This window comes from Podarcis erhardii (assembly GCF_964252035.2).
Source record: "Podarcis erhardii genome assembly, chromosome: 3".
In the NCBI taxonomy this organism is placed as follows: domain Eukaryota; kingdom Metazoa; phylum Chordata; class Lepidosauria; order Squamata; family Lacertidae; genus Podarcis; species Podarcis erhardii.
This window is the reverse complement of record NC_138507.1, coordinates 79,372,946-79,396,292: the sequence shown is the minus strand read 5'-3', so window position 1 is coordinate 79,396,292 and position 23,347 is coordinate 79,372,946. Positions and strand designations below refer to the sequence as shown.

At 42.6% G+C, this 23,347-nt stretch overlaps 1 protein-coding gene and 1 long non-coding RNA gene across 2 annotated transcripts in view; one reads left to right on the top strand and one right to left on the bottom strand.

Annotated features, from left to right (window-relative positions):
• FMN2 (formin 2) overlaps nt 1-23,335 on the bottom strand; it is a 158,069-nt gene extending 134,734 nt beyond the window's left edge. Inside the window, exons 1-2 of the mRNA XM_081856331.1 lie at nt 21,397-23,335; nt 4,391-4,557 (exon numbers count right to left, since the gene is read on the bottom strand). Coding sequence (XP_081712457.1) covers nt 4,391-4,557; nt 21,397-23,320 — 2,091 coding nt within the window. The 5' untranslated portion in view covers nt 23,321-23,335. The remainder of the gene's footprint in view (nt 1-4,390; nt 4,558-21,396) is intronic.
• LOC309338892 overlaps nt 1-23,347 on the top strand; it is a 92,632-nt gene that overhangs the window by 4,748 nt on the left and 64,537 nt on the right. The window contains exons 2-3 of the long non-coding RNA XR_014155093.1: nt 3,408-3,541; nt 8,189-8,273. This is a non-coding gene — a long non-coding RNA (uncharacterized lncRNA). The remainder of the gene's footprint in view (nt 1-3,407; nt 3,542-8,188; nt 8,274-23,347) is intronic.

The following is a 23,347-nucleotide window of genomic DNA, read 5'->3' as shown; positions in this document are numbered from 1 at the left end:
GATTAAATTTCTAAAATCAAAATTTATAGTGATTTTACCTAACTCCATTTTTCTGACCTACCCCATACCCCCCGCTAGTGCATAGAGGGCCACTCTCTGTGTTACAAAGTTATTAGTGCCACTCAAAAGAAGCCAAACCATTTCTGCCAGTGCGTGTCTGCTTGCTCATGTGAAAAAGGCTTCAGAAATCGATCTCTTGGATCTCTGTATAAGAGGGAGGCTAAGAGATAATGGTAGGATGCAGGTGGAGCTGTGGTCTAAACCACAGAGCCTAGGGCTTGCCGATCAGAAGGTCGGCAGTTTGAACCCCCGCAATAGGGTGAGCTCCCGTTGTTCGGTGCCAGCTCCTGCCCACCTAGCAGTTCGAAAGCACATCAAGTGCAAGTAGATAAATAGGTACTGCTATGGCGGGAAGGTAAACGGCATTTCCATGCACTGCTCTGGTTCTCCATGCTGGCCACATGACCCGGAAGCTGTTTGCAGACAAACGCCGGCTCCCTCAGCTTACAGAGAGAGATGAGCGCACAACCCCAGAGTCATCCGCGACTGGACCTAACAGTCAGGGGCAGTGGCGTAGCGTGGGGGGTGCAGGGGGGGCCGGCCGCACCGGGCGCAACATCTGGGGTTAGGGCAAATCCACGGGTTAGGGGGCGCAAATCCACGGGTTAGGGGGCGCAAATTACTTGCCTTGCCCCGGGTGCTGACAACCCACGCTACGCCACTGGTCAGGGGTACCTTTACCTTTATCTTTTAAGAGATAATGAGTGATGTCTTCTACCTGGGGTTGATCACAAATACAAAGTCTGTTTGCGTATGGGACCTTGTTGTAGCAGCCATCCAAGATGGCAGTGGGCATCACTTGGAAACGCAGCTCAATAAAGCTATTTCTTAAGGAATCTAGTGAGGTGCTCTGTTCTCAAGAATGGATAGCAAGGGTTCACCTTTGGTGGACGTGTCCAAGGATTAAGGCTTTCTGGGAAATGATATACAATGAAATGAAAAAGGTATTTAAGTATACCTTCCTGAAGAAACCAGAGGCCTTTCTCCTGGGCATGGTCGGCCAATTGGCGCCAAAAAAGGCTAGAACTTTCTTTATGTACGCCACAACAGCAGCAAGAATACTCATCGCAAAGTACTGAAAGACACAAGATCTACCCACCCTGGAAGAATGGCAGATGAAAGTAATGGACTATATGGAACTGGCGGAGATGACTGGCAGAATCCGAGACCAGGGAGAAGAGTTGGTGGAAGAAGATTGGAAAAAATTTAAAGACTATTTGCAGAAATATTGTAAAATTAATGAAAGTTAAAATGATGTTGGATTGAAACGGACAGGTTCTAGCAATAAAGTTAGAATGAATTCGCAAAATTAGGTTGATAATAGATGAAAATATAAAATTACAGTATATTAAGATATTGGATTAAGAATAAAACAAAGAGGGGAAGGATTTGCTGAACTAAATATGTGAATTGGCATACAGAAAAGGGAGGTGTGAGAGGGTCAGGGAAACAAGTAAACGAAGTATAAGCCATGACAAGATGGACTTCTTTTTAACTGTTTGTTTTTTCTATTTTGTATCTTTTATTTTTTTTATTTGTTGACATCTATTTTGTAACTCATTTGTTTTTCTAAAATCTTAATAAATATATTATAAAAAAAAGAATGGATAGCAAGGGGGAAACGTGGTGTTTCTAATTAGGTATCGGTCCCTTCTGGGTTCTATTCAGAAGATCCAATCCCTTAGTTGACACTTATTCAAGGTCAAAGCAGAGCTCAGTTCTGGAAAATAATAATACTCTAAAACATATTGACAAGCTGATTTCCAGAGTTGGTTATCACCCAATTCCATGTAGCACAGCTCAGGAAAATGCTCAATAGGCATAGCAGCAATTTTAAAAAATATATTCTAACTGAGCACAGTCCGCTCTTGCTTTAACTGTTGACCAGGTGGATTCTGTATGAAGAGCTGCTAATATTCCTGATGGCAAAGGGTATAGCTTCCGAAAAAATATTTTGCAATGTTTCCCAAACTTTCATGGAGTTGAAATCAGAGCCCCAGATTTCAACACCATGGAGCATTTGATAAAGCACTTTACTACCAAATATATTTAGAGCAGGTTCAATCAGCTGCCCTCCTTTATTATAATAGAACTTCAAGTGTGCCCCTAAAGTTTTGGGTGCTTTGACTTTCAATGCCTCCATATGACACTTCCAAGAGAGGGTTTCATGAAAGAGTACACTCAGGTATTTACCGTATTTTTTGCACCATAACACTCACTTTTTTCCTCATAGAAAGTAAGGGGAAATGTCTGTGCGTGTTATGGAGGGAATGCCTACGGATGGCAGGGGGGGATCTGCTGCAGTCGTGAGCAGAGGATCCATGGTTCCCCTTCCTTCCCTCCTCCGTGCTTCGCTTTGAAACAGCAAAGCGGGAGAAGAGCCGCTGAGTGGGGAGGAGAGAGGGACAGAGAGCCTGCTTCTTTAAAGGAGCAAAGCGGGAGAGGAGAGGAGCCTTCTCCCCTTATACCCCTCTTCTTCATTATTAGCAGCATCCTTCCCCACCCACCCCACGCATGCTTCTTCTCCCCTTAAACCCCTCTTCTGCATTATTAGCAGCATCCTTCTCCACCCACCCCACGTGTACTCCTTGTCCACAGTGAGACAAGTGGGCCACAGTGGTGCAAAAACGTAGTTACAAAGCATGGATCCACATGGATCATCAGGATTTTTACATTGGGCTACTCCAAACTCACTGTCAGATCACATGTCTGTGGCCACAGCATGAACCACAAAACTCATACATCCACTGTTTTGTTTAGAATATTTTTTTCCTTGTTTTCCTCCTCTAAAAACTACGTGCGTGTTATGGTTGGGTGCGTGTTATAGAGCGAAAAATACGGTACATGAGAATGCTTGCTGATCTAAGCATCATTTATACCTAGAACTGTGTTTGCCAAAAACCACAATCTTGATTACACTTGGAGTAATTTATAGATAGATTTTTCTGTATACAGTATGTGGCGAACAACTCCAAGAGATTTTTGAGAGACAATCATGAAAGAGAGAGTACTAAATCATCTGCCTACAACAATATTAAGACCTTCTGTTCCTAATTACTGGAGAGGGGGAGTTTGCATTGCCTAAATATGGCACCAGATCATTAATATAAAAGCTAAAAAGAGTGGGAGCCAGAATGCAACCTTGCTTCAAAGTTTCTCCCACAGTCTGCCCCAATTAATAGAGTTGATTGCCCCAGTTGGAGCAACTGCAGAGGGTCCCTTGCTACCTTTAGGCTTATACTTGGAAAATATTTTTCTAACCTCACATAATACACAAAAGCCTGAAAGTTTTAGGATAAGAGAGGAAGCGAAGCCTTCTCTTCCTATTCCCCCTCTCCATGCAATAGGGAGGACATGTCTAAGCAAGCTCCAAGATTAGAGCACATGTTTGAAGCTATCTTTTTGTACTTTCTACCCAAAAGTATTCTGCCTGTGTTCTTGCTGTTGCTTGGATAAATGTAGGAAGAAGACCTTTGAATCTGTAAGTAAAGAACTATAAATTTACTTAGCAGTGTGTGGTCTGTTCATTGAATGAGGGGTAGAAAACGGGGGGGGGATGCTGTATGCAAACTAAACAAGATATGAAAAGGTTTAACAGCTTATATTCCCATTTTATACTGCTTGTCTTTTGTGAGTTTAAACTGTGCTTCTAGGGGCTCTCTCCCGCTGGGTCTGTAATGCCTTACGTTGACATATTAAGACTGTAATTCACACCAAATGGCTGGCAGTGGTGGGGTTTAATAGAGCATAGTCACTGCTGCATCCACTGCCCCCAACACTTGCACTGGCCAGGATGGAAAATGATGGGCAGGGCAGGAAAAATGGCCTATTTGACCCACCAAATCCTGTACTGGGCCCACTGTCACCATGTGATGGCATCAAGATTAGCTCAGGATCCAGTGAACCCTATGCTAGCCCCCTTCTTGTCCCATTTTGGAGGTTTCTGCTGACTACTACTATTTGTGCAGGAACACTGGGAGAAGCACATTGGGGTCTCCTTGGAGGAAGGCCTCTCCCCCATCAGCCATGGACTTTCCCTGTCACTGGAGACCAACAAAGCCTGGCAGGGCTAGGTTGAACTACATATCCAGCTCATCCAGATCTTTTCCAGCAAGGCAGATCAGGGATTTAGTTTGCACCAGTATTTATTTTAAGCATTTATATACTACTTTTCTTCTTGTGCTAAAAGGACAAGCTTCCTTGGAGTGAGAGTTCCAGAGCCAGGGTGCCACAAGGGGAAATGGGCCACACCCAATCCTGCCACAGAGGGTCAAGCCATTGTGAACTATCATTAAAGTCTCTGATAGATATTCCCAAGAATGTGACTTACATCAAAAGTTGGTGCACTTTGTTGTGTGTTCTGGCTACATGGCTCTCTGAAGCAATCGCTGAAGGGGAGCAGCAGACCCATTGCAATGATCCAAGAGCAAAGCTTCTCTGCTTCTTCTTGAGGTGCATTGTCCTGCTGGCTGGATAGCTTTTCCAGCAGAGTTCGACCTGCAAAAATCAATGTTAAATGTTAAATAAATGGTAACAATCCAACAACCCATTTGAACAGAACAACCATTTTAGTGGTTGGAAGTCACAATCAAAGTGAAGGCAAAAAGATGCTTCCTTGCAAAAGCATTACTCCAACCAGTGTACACCCTTCAGCTTGGCAGGGCAGCTTCTATAAACTGGTTCTCAGGTGCCTCTTAGAAATATAGCAGGTTCAGGGAACCACCCAGAAGGCCTATTGGATGCTCTGTGGAAGGACCTTGGCTTGGTCACAATGGCCATGGTGGCATGGCAGCATAGAGGAAGAAGGGAAGTTTCTGTTTTGCTGCTTTAAAAAGGCACTCAATCATTTGCTCTCCTCTTGACACAACATGTCAATAAATCTTGCTATTATATATTGCTATTATATACTGGAGCTGAGGCTCCAGTACTTTGGCCACCTCATGAGGAGAGAAGACTCCCTGGAAAAGACCCTGATGTTGGGAAAGATGGAGGGCACAAGGAGAAGGGGATGACAGAGGACAAGATGGTTGGACAGTGTTCTCGAAGCTACCAGCATGAGTTTGACCAAACTGTGGGAGGTAGTGGAAGACAGGAGTGCCTGGCGTGCTCTGGTCCATGGGGTCACAAAGAGTCAGACACGACTAAACAACAACAACAACATTATATATTAGCTGTTATTGTTTCATAGTGTACTAAATTTTTATTAGCCATTCTGGAATCTCAAAAGTGAACAATGCTTTACCTCTAGTTCAGTGAGACATTAAAATACACCAGGGTTGCTGATTCACAGATTTTCCACCAAATTTTGCCTTCAAGAGAATGGAGGGACCATGGCCTGGAGGGAAATATTTAGTGTGGGGAGAATACTCCTTAAATTGTCTGTGCCAATTTGCAAGATTATCTTTAAGAATCAATGTACTGTCCTGCATGGTTTACCAAGCACAAACTGATCTAGGAAAGCAAAGAAAACCATACCATCATGGCAATTTCACATCCACCATTTTGGATAAGTGTTCCAAACACGGCTACCTACCTGAATCTACAAACGTGCAGGAACACTCTGGGGGCAAGGTGGACATACTTGTGAAAATGCTGGGAAGGTTTCGCATAGTCCTAGTTTCAACCTTTATAGGGCTTTATGTCAATAAAGGCAGCCCTGAGATAGCTGGATGAAATAATGTTTTAACTAAAAAATTTTTTGAATATTTTAACTGTTTCAGAACACTTAGAATCATAGAATCATAGAATCATAGAGTTGGAAGAGACCACAAGGGCCATCGAGTCCAACCCCCTGCCAAGCAGGAAACACCATCAGAGCACTCCTGACATATGGTTGTCAAGCCTCTGCTTAAAGACCTCCAAAGGAGGAGACTCCACCACACTCCTTGGCAGCAAATTCCACTGTCGAACAGCTCTTACTGTCAGGAAGTTCTTCCTAATGTTTAGGTGGAATCTTTTTTCTTGTAGCTTGGAACCATTGCTCCGTGTCCGCTTCTCTGGAGCAGCAGAAAACAACCTTTCTCCCTCCTCTATGTGACATCCTTTTATATATTTGAACATGGCTATCATATCACCCCTTAACCTCCTCTTCTCCAGGCTAAACATGCTCAGCTCCCTTAGCCGTTCCTCATAAGGCATCGTTTCCAGGCCTTTGACCATTTTGGTTGCCCTCCTCTGGACACGTTCCAGTTTGTCAGTGTCCTTCTTGAACTGTGGTGCCCAGAACTGGACACAGTACTCCAGGTGAGGTCTGACCAGAGCAGAATACAGTGGCGCTATTACTTCCCTTGATCTAGATGCTATACTCCTATTGATGCAGCCCAGAATTGCATTGGCTTTTTTAGCTGCTGCGTCACACTGCTGGCTCATGTCAAGTTTGTGGTCAACCAAGACTCCTAGATCCTTTTAAAAATATTTTAATAAATATCCTTTTAAAAGTATTTTTAAATACTTAAAAAATATGGATGTGTTTACCACAGGAGTGAGGTAAATCGTAGTCTTACCTCTGAAGAGGTAGCTCTTTTGAGCATTAGGTTTAAGAGTTGGATGCTTGCTGGTATTATTTACCATGATAATTCTTGATATTCTGAATGTCTGGTACAGTTAATCAGCTTGGAATGAATCACCACAATTTATTGTTGCTTATGCTTGAGGAAATTCTCCCTAATGAGAGGCAAACTGCAAGATGATATAAGTAATAATCTGAAACAAGTCATGAAATGAGCAGCTTGACAATGTTATTCCTCTCAGTCAGTCCAAAATGCTACAACTCTTTTTGGAGTCATGTGAACTGGTTTCATATTGATGCTGAAGAATTAAAGCAATCACTTTCAATTGAGCCAAAATACGGTACGATCACATCTTATACACATTTAATTTGTGCAATTTCAACCATATGCAGTTGAAGGCAGGCGGGTTGGAATTGTGAAAGCTAAATCCAAGCAAGGCAGAGAGCTTAACAGCTCCTTTTGCGCTGGGGCTGCTTGGGGTTACCTGACACAGAAAGAGCTTTTAAGTCCTCTGCCTTACTTTGGGGGGCTGGGGCAAGGGCCGTTCAGTGTGCCCACTCTGGGATACTCTTGCAAAATCTTGCAGGGTGATCCAAGTTCCTCTGACCACCCCTAGCGTTTCAGAGTAGTTCAACTCAACATTACTGAATGATGTGTGTTGTCATGTATGGCTTTGTGGTGTTGCTATTTTAAAAGACTAAATAACCCTCCTACAAACTTCCAGAAGGGGGCATAAGAGACCATAGGACATAGAGACCCATATAGGCAAAAAATACATTGCAAAGGTTGAAAGCTGTTGTCATACAGACAAGAGCCGCTTTAGAACTAATGGTCCATTTGAATATAGACACAAGAAAGCATCTTCCTAGGTACTCCTCCTAACCATTCCTTTAGCTGGAGATTCTAGGGAAGCTCAGGCTGCATGCATAAAAAGCACATACTCTACCATGGATCAAAAGCCTTTTTCTGAGGCATAGGATTCTGGTAAGAAGGGAGATGCCAAGTTTTGATGATGAAAGGACCGGGAGAATGAGGAAATAACTAAGTCCTAACCAGAGTAGACACAGTTACAGATAGGTAGCCGTGTTGGTCTGCCATAGTCAAAACAAAATAAAAAAATTCCTTCCAGTAGCACCTTAAAGACCAACTAAGTTAGTTCTAGGTATGAGCTTTCGTGTGCATGTACACTTCTGGTATCTGAAGAAGTGTGCATGCACACGAAAGCTCATACCTAGAACTAACTTAGTTGGTCTTTAAGGTGCTACTGGAAGGATTTTTTTTTTTTTTGTTCAGAGTAGACACATTAGAAATAACAAATTTCAGGTAGTCATTTATATTAATTTCATTGGGTCTACTCTGAGTTGATCACTGAATACCACTCACAATGTCAATATGGTTTAGGAGATTGACATTTTGTGGGACAACCAACATGTTTAAGTCTAATTAATACATGAAGAGGGTAAGGCCATAGACTAAGCTGTCCTGCCAGCTCACATTGGGAGGAACTAGGTAATCAAGGCTTTGTCCTCCTCCAGTCTACATGTGAACTTCAACATGAGAGGAGTTCTGAGCTGCTTCTTCCAGGCACATGGCTCTTAGCAGGCTCTCGAGTTCCTTAGGAACTCTCACTACACTGGAACTAAACTAAGTTTTACTGCCTGTGCAACTTTTCTGAAGCACATGAATCTGACCTTTGGAGAGTTTGTAAGTAAACCATTTTTAACTTGCAAAATGTGTGGTACAGTTGTACCTCGGGTTACATACGCTTCAGGGTACAGACTCCACTAACCCAGAAATTGTAACTCGGGTTAAGAACTTTGCTTCAGGATGAGAACAGAAATCGTGCAGTGGCGGTGCAGCGGCAGTGGGAGGCCACATTAGCTAAAGTGGTACCTCAGGTTAAGAACAGTTTCAGGTTAAGAATGGACCTCTGGAACGAATTAAGTTCTTAACCCGAGGTACCACTGTATTTCCTTATGCTGGGGAAAGAGGGGAACTTTCGACTGAACTCAGAAAGGCATATTTTAAAAGGTTAACAGCCCATATTTCCACACTTTACTTTGCTGAATATTTTGTGATTTTAAATCTCTCTTGGGGCTCTCTCGCCAAAGAGTACTTGTCCCAAACCTGGATCTTGGCATCCAGGGAATTCTCCTTTAATACCTATGTTTTCCCCCTTGAACCAACATATTTTTTATTGTTTAATAAATGGTCATTGCCCAACATGCCCCATAGCACAATATGAAGGCAGATATACGGGATCATGGTTTGTTGATGAAAACAGCAAAGAAGTATTCGGGTGCAAAAGATCAGGAACCAGAGCGTCAACATTTTTAAAGGAGGTACTGAAAAATAAGGGCTCATCCACACTTACCTTTTGCACCACACTTTCTAGGAACACTTTCTAGGTCTCCACTTTCCTGGTCCATGTCTAAGCCCCCCCCCCCCCTTATTTTGTGCCCTGCCACTTTACCCAGGAAAGCCAGCTCTTTAATACTGAATCTAAACAAATGATAATTCAAGCTTTCCGCGGAGTGTCAAAAGCATGAAAAAGCAGTGGGGCAGGGAGCACTTGGACACAGACCAGAAAAGTGTGGACCTGCAGCTAGAAAGTGCAAAGGACAATTAGTGTGGATGAGCCTTAATAATAACATTTTTATCATTTATACCCCACCCATTTGGCTGAGTTTCCCCAGCCACTCTGGGAGACTTACAGCACATAAAAAATTGTAAAACATCAGTCATTAAAAACTTCCCTAAACTGGGTTGCCTTCAGATGTCTTCTAAAAGTCAGATAGTTGTTTATTTCCTTGACATCTGATGGGGGGGGCGTTCCATAGGGTGGGCACCACTACCGAGAAGGCCCTCTGCCTGGTTCCCTGTAATCTCACTTCTTGCAGTGAGGGAACCACCAGAAGTCCCTCAGAACTAGACCTCAGTGTCTGGGCTGAATGATGGGGGTGGAGAGGCTCCTTCAGGTATACTGCGCCAAGGCCATTTAGGGCTTTAAAGGTCAGGACCAACACTTTGAATTGTGCTTGGAAATGTACCAAGAGCCAATGTAAGTCTTTCAGGAGCAGTGTTATATTGTATTGGTGGCCACACCCAGTCACCAGTCTAGCTGCCGCATTCTGGATTAGTTGTAGCTTCCAAGTCACCTTCAAAGGTAGCCCCACGCAGAATGCACGTAGAGCCTTAAGTTACCTTTTTTTTTCATGATTCTATACTGCCACATATCCCTGCATGTTTTAAAGATGACATGAAAGCAGGCTTATGATGCACTGCAGATGGACTTATTATATCACACAGTGTTGTCATGGATTTGAGAACTAATTTTGCTGAATTTCTCTGCTGCAAGGGGCTTCACATAATCCTCCATTGCCTAGCCTTTCATTGGTCTAGTCTCACTTCACTGTCCAAATTTTGGGGTTGTCGTTTCTTTTTTTAAAGAGAGATGAAGAGTTTGAACTCTGTGTGAGGGCAGGTGTTTCCTTAGGGCTGCTCCCAATAGAGTGGCTGTTTTGTGCACAGGCTGGTTATGTAACAAGTGGAAATAAAAATCCTCCTATAGCACCAGCTCTATAAACTGAGTATATCACAATGGATCTGAACGTGTAGAAATCCCAAAGGCTGTGTAAATTAAGGGGAGGTGCTAAGAGGTTCAACACATTTCTGCTATTTACTGAAGATCTGTTTCTCAGAAGGACAAACATAAGATATTTCCCAAATAATATGGTAGCCTCCCTGCCCCCACCATACCCCACCAGTTTCCTGCACAGAAACATCAGCTGAATCTTACATCAACAATGGTGACAGTGTCCCTACTTCACTTGAAGGCAATAGGCCAGTTCATAGGGCCACAAGGCACATGCAGCTCTTTTCCTTCTAACACCTTACTTCTGCTCCCCAACACTAACACCTGTCAGCTGAGCTAGTCACCTCACTTTATAGATGCTCAGTTATAAAGCATCCCATCTTTTTGGAACTGGCTGTTGTGATAGAAAATTCAGTACTTAGGGGAAAGCGCCTTGCAGAAGCCTCAAAGCTAGCTTTTCTTCCTTGCTGCTTTGCAACCATCTATCACAATATGTTTATTCAAGCAGAAATGCCGAATTTGAATGAAGTTAAAAGAGAAGCTGGATGTGTTGAACAATAGCAAACTCAGGATGCAATTCTGATAGTGGTGGCAGGGAGAGAAGAAGAGAAATATACATTCCCACCCAAAATTCACTCATATATTTTGGCTGCAGTTCAGAGACACACAACTTTATTTTCATAGTAAACAAACTGGAATTCCTCCATGCAATTCTGTTCACAGAGTTAGTATGCAATTTTGGTAGCTTGGCTGAGATGGAACATTTTTGACTTTTTGCCAATCCCATAAGAATGGCAGCATTTATGTAAAAGTTTCCAAAGAATGTCAGCTTGATACCACTCAAACCAATTAATTACTTTATCCGTTTCTGATTTAAATGTGAACTAGAGAGAAAGTTAAACGCAACCCTTTACTTGTGCCTTTTTACTTGCAGGAACAATTTGCCTGCTAGCCCCTCCACAGGTGACTCAGTTAGTAACATGTGTGTCTTACTTTGATATCTCCCTCCACATGGTAGGTACAGACAGCAGTCACAGTCATTCTGAAGCTAGTTGCTCTGCACCCACTTAAAGGACAAATGTGTCATCTGTTTAATGGCTGGTCCGGCCCTATGGAAACATCTGGTTTTTTGTAGGGAAAAGCTAGCAAGCTCTGCTACACTTTTGTAGGTATTTTAAGCTTATATCTCAGGGCTGCTTCTTTCAGAATTTTTATTTTGGTACACATTTCTCAGTACAGAACGCATGAGCATCACATATGTTGTTAAAGCATGACTTTCACTTTAAAATACACATGGTGGTGATGAAGCAGTATTTTTATGGGTACCACTTCTGTGAATTTAAAGGGTAAAGCTGCATGATGGTAATCAGTGCAATGCCTGTGACTATTATGTTTATGTCTGCACTCAGCTGAAAAATGTCTTGCATGAAGCAGCCCTCCTATGCATCACATTCCTTTTACGGGCAAGACGAAAAGCAATTACAATGATTTCAACCTCAGCAAAATTGCTATCTACTAAATTATTTCTCTGTATTTCCTTTCAGCTTCACTTCTCTAGTTGTATACTGGGATTCTTTACTTTAACAGACATAGATTGTTCAAGCTCAAATAAGCACTGTATAGAGCTTTCAGAACACATGGGCCTATGATAGTTGAAGTCAAAGCAGCATCTTAAACTGAGTAGCAAGTTAGCAACAAAGGCGTTGCTAGGGGCAGGGGAACCAAGCAGAAGGAGTTGCCAGTGGAAGCTTGGGAAACTAACGCTCAACATCAGATTTTACAGTCTGATTACTAAGGGATAAAAATAGCAGCAATTGACTTGCCAACTTTGTCTTTTTACGTATGTGCGGTTAGTTACACCACTTTGCCCCAGAACAGAGGGCATTCATCACAAGAGACAAACTGAATACAAACATTGATCCTTGGCTACATCAATAGCTCTAAATATAAAGGCAACCGAGAGGTAATTCAAGCAATATTTACAAAAAACTGTTCTGATTAAGCAGGCTATCGCTTTTGATCAAAGATTTCATACGTGATGCAAACTATAAGAAACTGAAATGTCCTATCTACAGCACCTCACCTAAAACTATAGTACAAGTGGCATCTTCTAATAATAACTGAAAAAGGAAGAATTTGACCTCCTTAAACTACAATTGTCTGCAGGACTGTAACAGGAGAGAGGGAAGACAAAAAGCAGAGGTGCCTGGCTGCTTCAGAGAACTTGAATTTCCATCTTTCAACTAAAAAGCAAAAGTTTTCAGCCTCCACCCCTTTTAACATAGCTCCAGTTCACATGTTAACAGAAACAACAGTCCTCAGTTGGTGAAGGAGTAGGCACTCCTACCATCCACCATCCACTTTAAGTAGGGTTGCCATACAGTGGTACCTCGGGTTAAGTACTTAATTCGTTCTGGAGCTCCGTTCTTAACCTGAAACTGTTCTTAACCTGAAGCACCATATGTCCAGATTTCCTTGGACATTTCAATGATTTCTGCCCAGACACTGTTTACACCGGCCGATTCCTGGCAATGTCAACCCTACTTTAAGAAAAACGTAAGATGAGGCTTTACACATGCTCAAGGAGCATGGAACACCTCCAGGCTCATTCAGTTCCCTGTATCTGGATTTGAAAACCTTTCCTTAGGTTTTCAATATTTATTTTTTAGAGATGTATTGTTGTAAGGTTACTGATTGATGTAAAGGCTTTAGAAAGAGGAGGATTATGGTCAATAGTCACTATTAGCCAGTGAACAAGTCTGCTTGCCGGGCCGCAGCTTCTACTATGGAGATCACAAGTAAGCTGTCCAGGGATGGTAGAAAATAGTCAGAGATGTTTCTTGAGGGATTAGAATGTGAGAAGCCACTAGAATGTAAAAGCCATCAAGTAGAGGGAGGTGACTTATTCTGATATGAGGCACCCAACACACTTATGTCAAATAGTGTGTCTTTATAGGCCCTCATTCAGCATTTAAGCACCCAGGGCCAAGAGGCAAGACAAACTAATAGTCAACAAAAATATATGAGCCATTCCAGAGACCACTGTAGTGTGTGTTTGGGGGGGGAGAGGGTTATATATTGTTTAATATAAAGTATTGAAATATAAATGAAAAGTTACTATTTAAAATTTGCATAGTTTTGCTAACCTTACACAAGTTAAATAATGAGACCTCAAGATAAAACTAGTTGGACTGAGCCGCTGCTTTTAAGACACACACTCTCAAACTTAGTTCTGCCACTAGGTGCGTGGGAGTAGATTTGTAGAATAATAATAAGAAGAAGTGAAGATATTTGCTTGTTTGTAAATTAATCAAAACATTACATAAATGCCACAAGTCTTGAGTGATCTCTCCCCCAAATGAAACTAAACGAGGAACTTACTGCCATTTAGGGATGTTGCTATTAGATTGCTTTACTATAAATTGTTTGAGGTTTTTTCTTCCATTTCAGTGTTTGATATTGCATTATACAGTACCTCATGCTGATAATTGATAAATATAATTAATAAATAAGGGTAAAGGAATGTGCAGTAGTATAATAATGTTCAATACTTGCTCAGTTGAGAATGGGACTTCCTTTTAAGCAATATTTAATGCCTAATAAGCACATTATATAAAGAAATTGCATGATTAGGTGCTGGAATGCAGATGCCTGGCTGACACATTCTTTGAAACATGGAGGTGGAACCAAAGGTTATTTGTTTCCTTAATCACCAGTCAATAGCTACTAGTAACATATGAATCAGGGCAGAAACAAAAGGGGGGGAAAGCCATTCTCTGTTGCTCCTGTTCCACAGCACTGTTTTGAAGAACTATATAAATTATCGAGTTCCTTTCCAGCATGCTACTTCTGTTGTGTTAAAAAGTTATGTGGAAACAGCTCTTATGCAGCTTCAATGACATACAATGTAGACACAATTCAAATTAATGTTTGAATTCTCTTCCACAGAATGGTGAAATTTCTTAACTTGATATATGTTCTTTGGCTTTCTTGTCGATATTCTGGTTTGATTATTTTAGACCATGTGAAACCAAAAGCTGAGTGGGAGCAAATCCCACTCTCTTGGAAACTGAAACAACCAATTTTCCCCTGGGTTGAGAAACAGCAAAGGTAAAAGGGGTGGTTCTGGGTTTTCACACACACCCAACACCCAACACACACACACACACACACACACACACACACACACACCCCTACCTTTGTCATAACTGCACAGGGTTGTAGTTGTTTGGACACTTACTTAGTCATGGTTGGAGGGGAGGTTGTAAGCCTTTGGCTGCCCCTCCAAGGGAATGGGGTATCCTATTAAAGGGGAAGTGCTCCTCTGCACACAAACACCTGTCTTTCAATATCTTTTTATAAGCAATCCCAGCTTGGAGGGAGGGGGGAATGCCCCACAAATTATACACTGCTGCCCACCCAAATTTCAACTCCACTCCCTTTATTTTATTCCACATCATTTGAACAAAAGGAAGTAATCTTCCCAACTTGAATGCCTTTCCTACACCACTCCCTTAACTCTGTATCATCAACTTTCCTGAGAAGGTGATAGCTATTCTTGTCCCTTTGTGGATGCTCATACTTCATATTCCATGAGATGAGAAAATCATTATTTTATCCATCAATTCAATGCATTTATAAGCCCACCTTTATCTCCAGGGAGCTCAAGGTGGTGGAACATGGTTTTTCCTCTTCATTTAATCCTCACAGCAAACCTGTGAGGCAAGTCAGGTTAAGAGGCAGTGGCTGGCCATGTAGATGCTACCAAATCAGAGCTGTCATCCCCCTAAGGATACGTGCTATTGGTGTGTTTTCTGACACAATCCTTCCAGCCCATCTGATTTCTCATTCTCCCATTTAGATCTTACCACTGCGACATAGTATCTAGTCACAAAGAAGCAAGAGTCATCCCAACATTTGACTAACACTCACACCTCTTAATTTTGGTTGAGAGAGTAACTCCACACAAGCCAAAGGATTCACAGGGCCCTGCTTCAAAGCCGAAACAGAAGATATTATTTTAGCACAGCAGCATTGCGTGTTTCCTTCCTAAAATAGCCAAGATCTTTTTATAATACCTTGGTGCTGCTTACAGCTCATCTGAACATTCCTTACGAAGTTTACTGCAGTGGATTATATAGGAAAACTTTGTGATTGCAGTTGCTCATTACCATTTACGTCATGTATCAGAAAATCCTCAACCAGAAAAGAACACGTGGACTACTAAAAAAAAATAATGACATGGCAAAAAGCCCAACTATACAGCACTGTAAACTAGGCCAGCTATTTGTTCACTGCCTGCTGTTACTAAGATCAGAGCTAAAAGCCCCAGGGAACAGCTAAACTGAACAGAAATGCTTCAGATTACCTATTGACTATAACAACCACAACAGTGGAGATGCGCACTGTGGGCATGCAAATCATAATTATTATTTATATCCCACCTTTCAGGATACAAATCCTTCCAAGAAAATTTAACCTTCTAAAATAAACACAGCAAACAATGAGGAGCCATACTCATCTGCGGAAAATGGGAAGCTCTGGCTCATGCTCTGCAGCTGCAGCCCATTCAAACAGGAATACTTTCCACTTAGTCCCTCTGATAAAAGCATCCTTAGCACCTGACTTGCCATTCTGCAGGCCACAAAGACAGCAAAGTAGAGGGTTCCCGTTGTTAACTAAGAGAGAAAGCTCAAAAACTCTGCCTTAGATGTTTTGTGGCCCTTATAGCTGAGAGAAGGGACCATAGCTCAGAGGTAGAGCACAGAGTTTCCATGTGATAGGTCCCCAGGTTGAATCCATTTAAGATAATCAGGCTCTGATATTGTGGAAAAGAGCTCTGATATTGTGGAAAAGGCTACCAAGCAGAAAAGGAAATTCTGGGCTAAACAGAAAGCAGCCTTCCTTCCCTTAATGGAGATGAGCATGCCCCACCTTGGAAGACACACTGGAAAAGACTTGAGTTGGTCTCTCCTAGGAGAGGAGATGTTTGGGTCACCTGGGTGGGCATAGGTGCCAGCTCCCTGGGTGCCCAGGCACCAACAAAATTCCCCATCAAGGGGATGGGCACCCACAAATTTCAGCACCAGGGCCATGCATGCTGCATGGCACCCACTGCCCCAGACATTCACGGTTGTGGGGCCAAGCTGGCACTCCTGTGGGAGGGAATGCCCAATGGGGAGGGGCTGGGTTTGGCTAGTATTTAGGGCTGTTCTGCTAAATTGGCTTTTATTCCACAAATTGTATTGTTATATACTTTAAGAAAGGTAACATTTCCACTAGTTTGCTGTCTTCCAAGTCTTCTTCCTAGGTCTGGGGGCAAACAGTACAATGCAGTTTCTTATGTTTGCAGTAGTCTGAAGTCCTCTCTCTTCAGCATAAACTTACTGGTAGCCTTAAAACCATCTAGGAAGTATAAAAGACTGCTAAAAGTATGACGTAATGATGATAATTATGATGATAAATCTATTAAATGTACCAAGTGGTGTCCTACCACACTGGGAACAATTTTCTTCTGCTTTAAAAATATTTATGGCTAGTTTACCCCAAACAGCAATTGAATGTTGAGGTCTTTCTTTTTTTGCGCTCTATTGTTCACTTTTCTGAACTCTCACAGGCAAACACCAGCTTGTTTTCAGTAGCTGCTTCTGCTCCAACTCTGTAATGTGAAGAGTACTGCATAAACTGAAAGATTTAATCAGTCTCTGAATTTCAAAGACAGCTGGCATATGTGGGCAGAAAGAAAGAAAGAAAAAAGGTGACAACTATTTACCACTGGGTACACGGCATCTAGTACTGCAAAGGAAAACCTGCTTATTTCACAATTACAGTAAGATAATAACAGGAAAACAAGGCATAAAGGAAAACAAAAGTGTGTTAAGATACTGAAAGAGATGCATTCATGGAATAGAAGCCTGAGTTCATAGGTTTTATCACAACAAAAGCTAACAAGGCAGCAGAATTTTTTTTAAAAGCAAAAACAAAAATACAGTGCATAACTGTTAGAGGCACTATTTAGAAGACCAAAGCCTTTTTATGTGAGAAAGAGGGTTAATTTTGTACAGAGGCAATAGTCCTCCCTATAAATCTTATACAGTGGTACCTCGGGTTACATACGCTTCAGGTTACATACGCTTTAGGTTACAGACTCCGCTAACCCAGAAATAGTGCTTCAGGTTAAGAACTTTGCTTCTGGATGAGAACAGAAATTGTGCTCCGGCGGCATGGCAGCAGCGGGAGGCCCCATTAGCTAAAGTGGTGCTTCAGGTTAAGAACAGTTTCATGTTAAGAACAGACCTCCAGAACAAATTAAGTACTTAACTCGAGGTACCACTGTACAGAAGCGACAGTCCTCCCTGCACACACACACACACCTCTGCCAAGATGACATCTGAGCAAGCCCAATGATCATTTTAATTGAGTTTACTTTGTATAGCATGTGGAAGGATGAATAAATATTTGGGGCACCATTTTCCAAGTTAAAACTAGAAGCAGACATAACCGTTGCACATGAGAACCAACTGCCCTGTTTCCCCTTGTTACTGCACGAGTCTCTCTTGTGCATGTGGTTCAGGGCTGGAATAAGGCAAGCCCATGAAAGCTACCAGCGCACAGATCATACAGACAGTCTCATCCAAGGGCAGGTTTGTCTCCTGTGTTGGGAGTGACTGAATCATTCAACCACAGAAAATGCAGACAAATAAATAAAACAGTATTACTTGATTGGGAAGCAACAATATTTCACTAGATCAAATGAATCATGCAGAGGGTCAGTGGACAGCTTTCACTCTGGAAGTCACAGGTTGAATTCCTGCCATTACCAGGTAAGACTAGGAATGTCTCCTGCTTAAATCCCAGAGAGTTCCTGAACTAGTTGGACCAATGGCCTCAGGTAGCTTCATAACTTTCCTCGTCTCTTGCGGTCAAAATAAAGTACCCTGTTGCACACATGAGAACTCATACGATTACTTAGTACTCAGTGCTTTTTTCCTTAAAAAAAAAATGTTTAGGGGGTACTCTCATTTTCCCACTCATATTGAAATACTGCCACTCAGTGAGGCTAAACTTAGATTCACAAAATATTTAGGGATATGCGTATACTGCATCCCCCCAGAAAAAAGCACTGCTTGTACTCACTCGTATGGTGGGGTGTTAGGGGAACAGTAGTACCTCTGGTGGGGGAAATGCCATCCTCCTTCTGGGGTAGTCTGTCCACCTTTGGTCCCCACCCTGCACTCGGCTCTCACCTGTGGCTCCTAGAAGCTGTCAGCATGCAACAAGGGCCACATCCTGAAAAATGTTTTTGACTGGTCAGCTAAACCAGGTGAGGGTAGCCAATGTGTCTCAAACCTTCGGTGAGTTAAAGACTTCCCCTGCATGCAAAGACGGGCTTTGGAGGATTGAGCAGACAAGACCATTAGTGTGTCCAGCCATCAAGAAGGCAGTTTCTGCATGTGCTGTAGAGGAAGTGAGGGGCAGATGGAGCTCATCAACCTGGGAAGGTAGCCCATCTTGGAGAAGGAAAACTCTGATGCTAAACCTCCACTGCCTTGCAGGATAACTTTGGGAGAAGAAAAGGCTAAAGAGTGAACCCTATACAAATCCAGAGTGGAGTCCCTAAGACAATTGGATGGCGCCTTGTACGCTTCCTTCTGGCAACTCCTGCAGCCAAGCTGGTGCCGAACGTATGAACCACACCAGCAAGGTGAAGGGGGTGGTCTTGTCATCTCAGTAACCCAGGACCTCCATACACACTGCTTAGGCTAGGGTAGGTCACTTTGGTGCTGCTAGCACAGCAATTTGACTTCATCCCTGGAGGCACACTCCATGGTCTCTTGAGACAGACGGATGCCAACAGGATTACCCAGATCCATGATCTGTATCATGCAATTGAATGAACCACTATAGCAGACAGTGCAAACTTATTTTCAATAGATCCCCACAGTTTCTAGAGCAGTATTCTTATTACTTATGTGACTATTTTACAGTAAGCAAATCTTCAGTAAGAACTTTCAAGGAATTGCATCGTTCACCATTATACAAATGTCAAGTCCTGAATCAATGGTACTTACACCACCTGAAGTGGGCTTCTGAGCATAGTTCAGAGTGCAAACTGGATTCATCACATTTCTATTTCATACTTTCTCTATGGACTTCAAGGCAGCATACATAGGATTATCCTGCCTGATCTTTTCCATAGCATATAAGGTTCATCTGGAGTGAGAAGTCACAACTTCACCCAATGAACTTTAATACTGAATAAAGATTTGAGCCAGTCTAATACTCTCTCAACTATACAACACCATTAAATCCATGGGAATTATATCACTGTCTTAAATGAATTCTGGATTGCAGTGTGAATTAGCAACTTTGGTTAAAAGACTACAATCAACAAAGTTATTTCCTTCGGCAATTAATAATACATGCAAGTATATTAATAGCATAATAATACTTAGAAACCAGTGAGTCTGCTTAACACTTCAGAATAGAAGAAAACACTCAAATCATTTTTATATGCAGTACTCCAAACTGTTCCACTTTCATTAACTTTCACAACTGCTCTACAAAACATGCACTTGATTCATATTATTTGCTTTCTGCAGAAATAATATAATAAAATAGTTTGTTAAGGGTGTTGGGAATTGTAGCTCTATAAGGAGTTAACCAAACATTCTTCGGGGAAGGTTTGTACTTTAAAAGTGTGGTGTACATGTGACCTTAGTGAAATCTCATTACTTCAATGGGAATGGCCTGTGACATCCCAAAGACCAGATTTTAAAATAATTTTCCCCTCCAAGGAAGGAGAGAGACCTCACAATTTCTCTCTATCCAAATATGGAGAGTGGGAAACGGGGGCATGTGAGGGTCACACCAGCAGAGGCTGTTGATTCACAGGACTGAAACCCTCCTAACCTCCCAACATGCTTCCTGAATGGTTGACTACCCTGGCCAAGAAATTGATGTAGTTTCTTTTCTTCCCATTGTAATTTAAGAACAAAGCACCTGGAATAGGTTTTCTTTTTCAAAGGAGCAATGCTAAATTCAAACAGGATTTGAATATAGCAATTCTTCCAGACCCAGCTCTCCCTTCCCAGACCTTCTATGTATACTGGATCCAACCCAATATTTCTGATAATGATATTAGAAGTTTTAAGAAAAATTGAGGTCATCCATGAAGCTAAACCAAACTTTGAAGATACCTTTCAAAGTTTACCTCTGATGCCTTACATATTATTCTTCAATGTGTCTTCATGGCGCCTAACAGTCACTGTGGTTGAATGAAGAAGTACAGAACATCTGGCCCAACAGTAAACACACACACACACACACACTGGAATAACCTGCTCAAAAGCAGATGGCTTTTAAGCAGTAGCGGTAATGGGCCACCCAGGCCAAGGGACAAACTCTAGGACACCAGACGCATCCTTTGGGTCAAGTGTTGCAGACTTCTGTACCACTGAACTAGGGAGATCTCAGCTCTTTAAACCCCAAGGCAGCCATGGTGTCAGTGACTAGCCCTGTGCAAATACCTATCCATGGTATGCCTTATTTACATGAACATTATTTATGCAGATTATCAACCAAGGGCCAGCATAGCCTAGTGACAAGAGTGTTGAGCTTCTATCAGGCAAACCTGGATTCAGTCGCCATGACTCAATGGTGACCATGTGCAAGTCATATTTAATCAAGGGTTCATATTCATAAAATTTGACTTGCAATTTAATGTATGACTTACAATTACTGCGAGAGTTGTGAAAGTGAAATAAATCCCTCCCAGGACTGTAAAGCCCTTTGCACATCTATCAGCTTTGATATATTTTTGTGATATAGCAGTATATAAATATTTTTATAAATAAAATAAATACTAACAAATAATGATGAGCAACAGATGCAGTAGGCACACACAATGCTCCCCAAAATATAATGTCTGCTGGGCTGTATACACAGAGCTCACTGTTTATTTATAAGACACTTTATCAGTTGCCTGATGGGTATGCTGAATAAAGCAAAATTCAAAACAAGTACTTTAAACAAGTGCTGCAGACATATCCACTGAGACCACAGAACTTGTATGCATAAAAAGTTGTAGAGTTTGCAAACTCACTTTAAATATCAATTGAAATCAAACCAAGATACCGGTAGATAGGGCATGTTAATTACCGTACACTAGCCACCTACTTTTCAGACCCGAGGTCACAGCAAGGGTTACCATAGTTTACCAATGTCACTCACCTCTAAACACATTGGGGAAGGCATCAGAAGAAGCTGGTGTCCCTGACGACTTTCTCGAGTGATTAAAATGCACTCTTTCGCCTTGAAAACCATCTCTACTCCGCCGGTATTCCAAGAAATCTGCCGAGCCTGACTTTTGAGCTATTTCAGCTCTGTGATCTGAAATCTCATCTGTCCAGTCTGCTGATCGACTAAATGAACCTGCCAAACTGGCCGACCTCTGCTTCTTGGTTGGCGCACTCTCTTTCCGCTGAGAGGACTCACGTCTCCTTTTAAAGAGTGGGCTCTGGGATGGGGAGAGACAAGGTGAGTGATTTGGGGAACTCAGCTGCCTAGTGGTGGTTTTGATGTAGCAGGGATTGATGAGGGGATAGGGCTTAAAACATTTGGAACTACGCACAGGACTGCTTGAGAGATCCTCAGAGGAAAAAGTACCATTTTTCAATTCAGAAGAAAGCCCATCATCCAGCGCCTCTCTGCTGGCTGACACACTCTGCTTCCTGTCTTTGGCTCCACCAACCTGATCATGGCCTGTATTTACAATATCATCCTCTCTTTTTGAACCTGAAAATTCAACAGCTATTCCTTTAGCCTCTGAATCGCCAGCTGGGGATGGAAAATTAAACACAGAACTGCCTAGTACAGCCCCATTCTCTGTCACTGCAGCATTTAAAGGGGGTAAATCTTTCAGTTCGTGAGCAGGTTGGTCCTGCTCCTCTGGCAATTGCCCGTGCTCTTCCTGCATACTGAATACACTGCTGCAGGAATGCCCCATTACGTTTGTCGCTTCTTTCGCTTCACTTTCGGTATCGCAGGTGGCAATATATTCTGTAATTTCCGATTTCGCTGAGACAGGCTGTTCAGTATCTGGACTGCTGTCTTTGTCGCTGCTTAGTGAAAGAAACCTTTCAAAACCTAAGGGGGTTGCTTGAGAATTAGCCATGTGTAGGTCCATTGTTTTGGTGCCATGCTGCTCCGTTCCAATGTTAATTGCCCCCTGCTGCTGCTGCTGCAGTTGCAGTCTAATAGCCTGCTGGATATCAGAAAGCAAATCCTCTTGTTCGGTGGCTGAATGGAAACTGTATATGTCCGTATCGGAGCCGGAGCTGGTCCTTTGTCCATCCTGCGGGTCGGCAGCAGCTGGACGATTTTCATTTGTATTTTCAAAATGATCCACATCTGTGTCCGAGAGACCCCCTTCATCTGCAGAAATGCTTATATCAGGAGTTTTGGTGAGAATCGAATGAGCGCTGTCTAGCTCCCCTGTTTGTGAGGCCTGGCTTTCTAAAACATCCTCTCTCGAGCTGCTGTTTCCATCTTTAGCCTTGGACAGATTTTTTCTGATCCTTAGATTGGAAAACACAGATGCCCGAGACTCTGACTTCCCCTTTTTTTTGCCGGATTCATTCCCTTTGCCGTACCTCCCCAGTCCCTTTTTGCTCCCTGCTCCCTTCTTTGTGCCTTCTGCATCCCTGGGCCCAGAAGCATCCTCGCCTCCTTCATGCACATCACCTGCATTCCTTTTCAGCTTCCCATCTTGGTTCCCCATGTTGTTTAGCAATCGTGCAGCGTCAGGAATCAAGCCATGCCGCTCGTCTTCATTCAGCTGGCCTGGCAGCGAGGACCTCTCGAGTAATCCAGGTTTGTTTTCAAGAGGCGGTGATGCAAGCGGAGCAAAGGCTTGCTCTGCCTCTCTCCCAGCTGCAGGAGCTGCCTTTTTGCATAATGTGCTGCTAGCACAGGGCTCCTCAGGGACATGCTCAGTAGAGCACCGAGAGATGCAGACAGCTCCTTCCAATGGTAGCTTGTGGCACCGTTGCCTTTTCAGACTGAGTCTGCTACAGTCCTGGCTCTCTTTGGTAGATATAAATAGTGATTCCTCAGCAACAGGAACTTTCTTCTCCACTGTCAGAGTCCTCTGCATTGCAAAATGCTTTAATTCCAGCCTTTC